Below are 9490 nucleotides of genomic sequence, written 5' to 3'. Positions count from 1 at the left end.
AATTGTGCTAATCACCACTTTCTAATTCTGCCAATCACTGGAATAAAGAATTAGAGACCTAAGCATATATACGTACAGAATATTAAAGGTTAGGGTATTTTCATTTTTTTCCCTGATGGAGATGTGCCTAAAGACCCTATAAAATTATATATTATGTATATATAATTGTATATATAAAAATTATAGCTTTGCATAAGAAGCCTATAGTCTAAACAACTAGCTCAGAAAACTCAGGCTTTCATTAACAGTAGAGTGAGGATGGCTCTGGAGAGAGGCATGTTTGAAACACACCCGGCAGAAATTAACCTGCTTCCTTGGGTAGTGTGCAGTCTTCTTATTCTATTACCTTTCTGTTGGCACTTTGCAGTTCAAAGGAACATAATGATGCTACTTCTGTCTAAAACACGGGGGAAAAAAAGGAAAAATATGAAATGCTATAAGGTTAAACTGAAATGTGTCTCTTTCTGAGAAATAATTTGTAGGTGCTTTCAGAGCAAGATTGTAAAAATTGGGACCTTGGACTTCGACACAGACATTTGAAATGGGAAGCTCTCCCCTCTTGCTTATCAGTTTGACTGCAGCTTTTAGCAATCAAAGTTACGGCTACCTGATAGTGGTCTTGGGTAACATCTGTGAAAGGAGTAATCCCCTCAGTGCAGCCCATAAAAGAAAGGGCTTTTTTTCCACTTAGTATTTCCCTGTATTAGGTAAGGCAGTGCAGTGCTTTAGGATCCCTATCCCTGCACTGCTGCTAGATGCCCAGCAGTGGGAAGTAACCATCTCCATCTGTGCCAGCTCTTGAGTGGGCACTTGGTTACACGGGGTTTTATGTCTCTTGAACTGTATGAAAAGCAGCTAGGTCTGGATTGTGGGTTTCCAGTGTTTGGGTGTTTTTTTCGTTACTGGGCCTTGAAAATCCAGCAGAGGGAATGCATGGGATGGGGCAGAGAAGCCAGTCAAGAGCGGCTGGAAACAAGTGATTCTCCTCTAACCATAAACATTATGTTTGCAGTACAGGTTTTTCAGTGTAATGCAAATAAATACGCATAAACACAAACTATACCTTTCCAAAAAATCAATGCTGTCTTACAGTTAGGCACTGATAGTTATCAATGTCCATGTTTTTACAGTGTTTGTCATCCATGAGTGTAATTCTTAATAGATCCATAATTCCAGTCATCAAAAATTTTTAGACACATTATTATTATCCTTTTATAAGTAGGAACCCTTAATGACTTCATGCAGTGGTTTGAATTAAGCACATCAAGGATGAATTAACTAACTGGCACTGAATCACCAAGGAAATCTATGGAATGATCCAAACCAGGCATCTTTGTTTTTAGGCTTCTTTGAAATGCAAAAATATAGCACACTTTATGCAAGGCCTGCAATACAGGAGCTAAAGACACAGTCCCTGTTCCACATGTACTGCACCAATCAAAAGTTGAGGGGAAAAAATATTAAATGCAGTTAGAATTACGATAATAAAAATTTACAGGTACCAAGTTTTGTTTCTTTGAGGTGTCTCTTTCTTGGGGGAAATAGTAAAGTAAGGGTAAATATCAAAGTTAGGTTAGGCTAACATGCACATAGTCATTGTTTACGCTTGTTATCTGTAGTGCCTAGTAAACCCATGAGCTGTGTACTGCTAAGAAAAAAAGACTTTTGAAGACAAATCTTCCTTGTTTCACATTGCTATCAATTTCTGTTACCTGGAGATACAGACTAAATATGTTGCCAATCCTGGGCTTCCTCCTTTCTGCTGGCTAATAAATTCTGCACCTCCTTTCCGGCAAATTGCTGGCCTTTCTTATTTAGGAGCTGAAGTACTCGGTGTTGGGAATGCATCTAACCTTGAAAATATTTTTGGGCTGCATGGCCTGCCTGAGGCCTGGTAGGTAACACTGAGGAATTACTCAGCTACAGTTTCTCTCTGATACTGCTGAAACTTCAGACTAATGCTTATCGACATAAATACAGCCACGTGTTCTACACTCTCACAGTACAGGTGAGCATGGATTACTTGCCTGTGCAAACACGAGTAAATTCATTCCCAGATTGCCAATGCGGCAATAAATTAATTACTGTCAGCTAAATATTTCACTTGCATATATGTCTGTTCATACATCAAAAATGATTGCAGACACCCAGCATCAGCACATTTTTATCGATCTGTATCTGTTCCTTCCTTGCCCAGCCGAAAATCACCCGGGAGCTGTCACTGCCAAGCGACCGCGCGAGATGAGGCACGGACACCTGGCCAGAGCAGGCGGGTTTCGGGAGAGTTGTTTCCGGCTGTTCGTAAATTTCCTAAGTGCTTCTCAAATTTTGTCACACTTCCTGACTTGGTTGTTCACGGGACGCCGCGGGGCGCTTCACCTCCGTAGCGCTGCGCGGCTGCGCTTATCTGGGGAGGGAAAGGAGCAGCAGGAGAGGCGGGAGTGCACAGGTGCGGACGGGAAGGCCGCGGGGCAGGAGCCGAGCGGGACAACACTCGAGCACCACCTCGGGCGGGGCGCAGGGAGGAGCGGGGCCGCGCCGGCAGCGCCCGCGGGCGCGGGGCGGGGGCGCGGCCGGGACCCGCTCCGCTCCGCCCTTCTCTTCCCTTCGCTTCCCCTCTCCTCCGCTCCGGCCCGGCCCCTCCCCGCCCCTCGCTCAGAGAAGGGGCCGCGGCCGGGGCGGCTCTCCCGCACCCGCGGCGCTGGCCCGGCCAACAAAGGGGGCGCAGGGGCCGAGGGAGGGGCAGCCGCAGGGCCGGGCCGCGAGGGGCGGGGAAGAAAGGGGAGGAGAAGGGGAAGGGGGAGGACGGACGGCGGCTTGCACAGAAAGTTGTGGGTCCGCCAGCGCAGCGCCGCGGGAGTCACTGCCGGGGGACGGGGAGCGAGGAGGAGCTGGGCTGAGCCGTGGGGCAGCGCGGCCGCCTCCGCCGCCGTGCCCGAGGGGTGAGTGGCGGCCGAAGAGAGTCGCTATCGGCGGCTGCCCCGGCAGCTCCGGGAGCGGGGCAGCTCTGCGGCGCGGCGGCGGCACCGGGAGGGGCTCGGCGGGGAAAGTTTGTTCCCCGTCTCCAGTAACATCGCGGGGCGGGGGGCAGTGCCCGCGGCGGGCGCACCTGCGGGCGGGACGGAGCGGCCGCGGGGAGCCGGGGCGAGGAGCGGCCCCGCCGTAGGGGCGCCGGAGGGCGGCGGCACCGCTGCTGCGGCCGGGCACCCCGCGGGGAGGAGGTGCCGGCACGCCCGGCCGGCTGCCGGGTCAAAATCCCCGCCGGGGGAGCGGGGGCGGCGGCCGCGCTGCCGGGGCGGCCGGGCGGGGGCGGCCGTGCCCGGGGCCTGCCCCGCCGAGCTCCGCTCCCCCTGGCCGGGAGAGGGGCTGCGTGGCTTCTCCCACACGTGGCTGTCGCGCCCTGGTCCGGCCGGGGCAGCGCCTGCCCGTCCCCCTTTGCCGCTGGCACACGTAGCAGAGCTCCCCGGCTGCGCCCCCTCGAGCGGGCTGTCCCGCTCGGTGCCACCCGGTGGCGGGGGTGTCGCGGCAAGGGCCGTGTCCTGCCCCTCCGGGGGTCACGGCTGGGCACGGGGCGCCCTGTCGCCCAAGGGTGAGTGAAGCTTGGCTTTCGTGGCTGAGCATTCAGCTGTGCTGCTGCACCTTCAGGGCCATCGCACTTTTTAAATGCCACCGTGAGGTGTCCCGCGGCAGGGGCACGGCGAGTGGCTGCCCCGCGACTCGCCTGGGCATGGCCAGCCAGCCTCGGTCCCTCCCATCGCGCACGGAGTCGCACCTGGCGTAGCCCCTGGAGTTACCGTGCCTTTCTGCTCCTGTGCTGTAGGTGCTGAGCCCTGGCCCTCCATGGGAGCCTTCTCCCGAAGGATTTAGGCTCCGCCCGTGGCACAGGGCAGCCCGCGAGCATGGCCCGTGTCTCCGAGCCGGAGGAAGGACCTGGCGGAGGACACAGCGAGTTCAGCGACATCATCAAGTCCAGATCAGGTAAACTCGCGAGGAGAACGGTGTTTGCCTCCTTTCTCCTCTGCTCACAGCTTCTGACATAAGCTCACATTTTTAAACAGCACCTTTGTCCAGCTGTTTTTTTGGGCATGTGTTGGTGGTGCAGCGTGTGACTGAGGCTGTTCATGCAGCTCCCCTACTGTTACTAAGTAATAGTAACTGTAGGTCTCAGGGTTTGGTTTGTTTTGGATTTTTTTTTCTTTTTTTTTTTTCAGTATTAGTCAAGTCTGTTTGTTTGGGATCCACCTCTGGCATCATAATTACCTCTACTTTTGTAAATAACCGTGTGCTTAAAGTGCTCTTATGCAACCTAGTGTTGGTAGCTTTCGTGTTTATTCTCGGACGCTGAAAATGGCAACTGTGGCTGCAACACTGTAGCTCCTGAAAGTGCATCGTAGTATTCATGCAGTGAATTAATGTGCTTCCTCCTTAATGTAAAACAGTTGTTTAAGGCTACTCACTCAGGCATTTCCTCCAGCAAAACGTTCGTGTAACAGATCTGACGGTTATTGGGAAAATGTGGATTTTGTTTGGTTGTAGTGTGTTGGGGTCTCTTGGGGCTCTGGATATTGGGGTCGGTAATGAGGTACCATCACTTTAGCAGGGGGAGAACAGAGGTTTTGGAGGGAGAGCAGTGAGTTATTTAAACCTTGGTAGAAGTCTGTGCTCCACTCAGAGACTGGATGCTCAGTTCCTCAGCCTCACAGGCTTCTTTTTTTTTCTTACATGCAAAATGATCCTGATATCTTGAAAACCCAGCAGTGGGTTGTTTGTGGGTTTTTTGTTTTTTGGTTTTTTTTCTTTGTTTTTTTTTTAATTTTCCACATGTTAAAAACTGTAGGTCTTCAGTTGGTTGTGATTTGATATGTCAGATTACAGAGGATGTGGGTTTGATCTGAATCCCTTTAGTGTTTGAATAGTTTGTTTCTTAGACCTTTGAGTCTTCCTCTTCTGGAAGAGCAGTTTATGATACAGATGCTTGTGAATTTTTCATCTTGAATTCTGTAGTGTTGGTTTGATTTCTCTATTGTTTTTGCTATTACTCTGGAAGCTCTGGACATGACTTCATTTAGTTGTGTGTAGTCAGTATCTTTATGGGCTTTGAGTGTAGGGGTATAGCTTGCAGACAGTTTGTATGTATGAAGCACTATAGTTTTATAAGATGTGTGAGGAAACATGGATGTATTGGAGGTTTTTCATGAATGAACAAATTGTACAGTAAATTCTATTGTTTTGGTTAAGGCAGATGATTGTAAATTTCTTGTTAGAACCGCTTTAAATTTCTTCAGTGTGAATGACAAAATGCTGTAAATTCAAATACAAGGCTAAAAGACTTGTGCACTAAATTATAAATAGTGACCTTATATAATTTTTTCTAAATATTATGCTGGTTTGGATTTAGATGTGTAATTTCTTCAAAGAAGTTACTGTCCTACTGTAGCTCAGATCTGAACCATTCACCACAAGTAAATCTGTGAGAGGGTTTTCCTAATGAAAGGACTGAAGTTCCCTGAAGTACAGGTGACAGCAAGTTAAAGGCTGATTGTCAGGACTAAGGAGAAGTTATTTTAATTTTCCTAGGTATTTTGGAAAGAGAATGCTAATTTTGATACTTAGGAAAGCTGAGGGTTTTTTGCTGTGAAGATTTCTTCAGCATGAAATACTCTTCAGTCTATATGACTTGAAATACAGTAGAAGTGTTATAAATTATTAATATTTGGGGTAGCTAAGGCATCTCTATGGCTTTTGAGACTCAAGAGATCAGAAAAAGACAATAATTTGTTGTCACAGAAAATAGGCTGTTCTGTTTCTTGCTGCTCTGTAAGTTCTTAGTACTAGTGATGTGGGAAGTCAACACTGGTTAGGGAGCACTTGCAAATGTGCATTAAATATTTTCCTTGAATAAATAAAATACAAAAACACAGAGTGTGAAAAACTCTCCAAATAATGTAATATGTGACTGGGTGATTTAATATGTCATAATATTTTTTTAGTGTGTACTATTCCTATGCATTTTAAAATAAGCACACTAAAAACAGTTTACTCTATTATTGTAAATAAGAAGATAGATGTATAATGTTCTGTGTAAAGATCACTTTCTCTGTGCTGTCCTGGGCAATTGTCTATTTGAATGTTTGTCTTTTCTGACTAGATTACCAAGCTGTCAGGATATTGTGGTTATTTAAAATCATTCAAATTCTCAAAGTGATATTTAAGATCTGTGGCTAAGTCTTTTTTTTGTTGTTGTTGGTGGTGTTGTCGTCGTTTTTCTTGTAACAAGTTGGAAAAAAATTGTAATTTGAAACGCCAGAATCTCTCTGGGTCAGACCTTAAGGAAGAGTGGTACTAGTAAAAATGTTTCTAAATATTTGGATACAAATGTAAACTTTAGTCTTTAGGAGCCTGTCAACTGAATATATTGTCTTTTTTTGTAGTCATTGCTGCTTTAGTTATCTTGTTTTGTAAAACTGTGAAGCAGCTAGAAAGCAATAAAGGTGGCACTGTCAATACAGGCAGTGTGCTGGTTATTGAGCTTTGATCTAAAGTCACTCTTATGAGATTGTATTAAGACACAAAGTTTTTACACCTGCTTAGGGCTGTGTGGGACCCATCTATGCTTGTTTTTATCAGCAGAACAAGCTATATAATTTTTTCTTAGACTTGTAATTGGGAAGCTACCAGTGTGCTGCATGAAGGATTTAGTAGAACTACAGAAAATCATGATTTCTCTATAGACCAATCAAAATAAATTAGCAGGATTTCCATGTGTCGCTTTTGCAAAAAAAAAAGGTGTGGGGGGGAGGGTGTGCCGTAGGATTTCACAGATGGGAAAAAGTGATTTTGCAAGCATTTCATCTGTTGTTTCCTCTCAAACTAAGGGCGAATGATAAAATATTTTGAATGGGTGTCTCTGTATGCTATTGATTATATTGGAAACAGTTTTTCTTTCAATGGTGAGCAAAGAAACTTTAAACAAATGTGCTATAATCTATTACAAGTGATAAGTGCTTGATTTTTTTTTTTCCAGAGCAGATATTTTCTATGCCTTTATTATCACTTCTGTGACTTGTCATGAAAGAAAAAAGATCTTTCTGTTGTCCAAATAGTATTTATTATTTTCTGCTTTGGACATGGCTTGTCTTTGATTAAGTAGTCTGTTAGCACTGATGTGCGTGTAGCTATGAGTTATCTTTGAAGAGACCTCTTCTGCACCTAGAATAGTATTTGATGGTGACCAAAACTGCCTATGAAATAACTTCTAGTTATTGTGTTTATAAAGGAAGCTGCTTTTTGTTCTCAGACCAATTATCTGCTTGCCTCCCTTCTTTCTGCATCAGTGGTGGATGCTGATGGCTGAGTGGTGTTTAGTGGGTAGGATACTTGTTCCCGGATGGTTATGCTAGGTTTATATATTTATAATTGGTATTATTTGACATTATTAGCCTCTGCTATGTCTGGGTGCCTGTATATTGTCTTGCTATGGAAAAGCAGTTTTCCTTTTTATTAACTTACCTGTACTATTAAGTAATGTATGTGGAGCTGTTTTATATCTTTGAAAGGCATCTTGTGCAGATAGGTGAGCTTTTCTCATTGCAATAGCTTTTGGGAAGGAATGCTGTGGGATGATTACCTTACAGTGGTGAAAACAGTGCTGTCATCACAGGCTTGAAAAACAGATGAGTCTTTGCTATGATTAATTATGGAAAAAAGACAAACTCACTAAAAATCTGTCATGGTAGTTTGGAATGGTAATATATAATTAAACAGTAAGACACAGCAGGAAAAACATTTTTAGAAGATTGTGCCTCTGGTGCATTTTAAGATATGAGCTTTCTCTAAATTGATGGGAACTTAATTCTCCTCAAATGTCTCAAAGACTACTTTGGGAAATTGTAACATTGTTTTGGACTTTTGGGACAGGGCTTGTTCTGAGAACTGCTACTGTTTTGTCTGTCCTCTTGCCCACTGAAGCAGCACTTACTTGGCTGGCAACCCCTTTGCTCATGGGGAGCTCTTGGGACCTCCCTGCCCCGTGATGCCACAGGTTGCCTTTGGACCCAGTTCCTTTCGTTGTGTCTCTCGCTGCCAGATAACTGCAGGCCAAACGTACTGCTTCTCCTTTTCCATTTTGGCTCTATTCGTGTGAAACTGTCAGGGGTTGTCATAGTTGCAGGTGGACCCCTAGGATTCTGTCAAGTGGGTGCAGAGTTGGTGTAGCCAGATTTGCACTGTGTGAACTCTTCAGGGACACTTGTGCAGTGTGTGGATACGGTGTTAAAGATGAGTGACAAATTTCCTCTCTGTGTTTCTAGCCACTGAAATGACTTTAAGCCTTTGGGTTGCTGTAACCTGACTTCTTTCTGTCAACTCTATTGCTTCCTTTTCTTGGGCTGTCTAGTGGGGACAGATCAGATGCTGCAATGAAGACAGTTCTGGAGTATTGCCTAGCATTTACGAAATGACAGATATAGAAGTACCAGGCTGGCTGCTTCTAGCATCTTGATTGGTAGGTGGAAAAATAACATATGCTGCTCTGTGTGTTTGAAGCACGACTCTGCCTTGGAATAGAAACTGAGGCTCTTCAGGGAGGGGAAAAAAACCAACCTAAAACCCAAACCATAAAAGCAGCCCATTGATTTGCACGTGCTCTGCCAGGAAAGAAGGATGTAACCCTGAGCAAGAGCTGCTGTGTGAGGCGCTGTGTGTAGTGTGTTAAATGTTTCTAAAGAGGTCTAAAAGCTGGTGTGGTGAGGGGCTGCTGCTGTGGGAACCCCTCACTGACAAGGATTCTATGGAGGAGGGGTGTCTATGTGAGAGGCAAACTAAAGGCACTGTGGAGTTACTTTCTATGCCTTCCCCAGTGCCCTTTGGAGCTCTGTACCCCCTTCTACCTTCAGGTCTGGGGAAAGAAGGAAGACTTTCATACAGAAGCATGAAAATATTATCATATGCACAGAAATTTTTTAAAACTCACAGCACTGGGCAGCTTAGCAAAGAATTAGCTGGGCTGTGTTAATACCTCCCAGTAACTTCTGCTACTTTTGATTTTCCCCCAGACTGTTTCTCCTAGCATAATCACTTGTCCATGATGGTTTTTGGGGTTGACTCTTGTGAGCAGGAAGGAGTAGGGAAGTATTGTGTTTAAAATCTTTTGAATACAAGTGAGGAACACGTACATCGATGTAGGCATAGAAGGGGCAGGACACATGGGCTTGAGCTGAACTGATGTTGTTTCAGGACAGTGTAGCTGCTCTGCTGCCAGGTAGCAGGGTGGATTGGTGTGCTTAGAGCCTGCATGTTCTGCTTTTCAAGTGTTGCATGGTATTCCTCCTTCAATGGAAAATGCGCATTTAGAAAAGTACAGCTGATTCCAGTTATTTTGGGAACTGAGGCACTCCTAACATGAAGCTGTAGAGAACTGCATTTATTTGGATGCCTTAATAACAGTCTGAAGAATGAATAACAGGGTTTAAACCTTGCAAGGTGGGAGGGA

At 45.6% G+C, this 9490-nt stretch overlaps 1 protein-coding gene across 1 annotated transcript in view; it reads left to right on the top strand.

Annotated features, from left to right (window-relative positions):
- The first annotated feature begins 2901 nt into the window (after positions 1 to 2901).
- Positions 2902 to 9490, top strand: part of UTRN (utrophin) — a 350247-nt gene continuing 343658 nt past the window's right edge. Inside the window, exons 1-2 of the mRNA XM_033054305.2 lie at positions 2902 to 2942; positions 3821 to 3978. Coding sequence (XP_032910196.1) covers positions 3900 to 3978 — 79 coding nt within the window. The 5' untranslated portion in view covers positions 2902 to 2942; positions 3821 to 3899. The remainder of the gene's footprint in view (positions 2943 to 3820; positions 3979 to 9490) is intronic.

Source organism: Catharus ustulatus, chromosome 3, assembly GCF_009819885.2.
Source record: "Catharus ustulatus isolate bCatUst1 chromosome 3, bCatUst1.pri.v2, whole genome shotgun sequence".
NCBI classification, from domain to species: Eukaryota; Metazoa; Chordata; class Aves; order Passeriformes; family Turdidae; genus Catharus; species Catharus ustulatus.
Note: the sequence above shows the minus strand (reverse complement) of the source record. Positions and strands in the feature narration are given on the sequence as shown.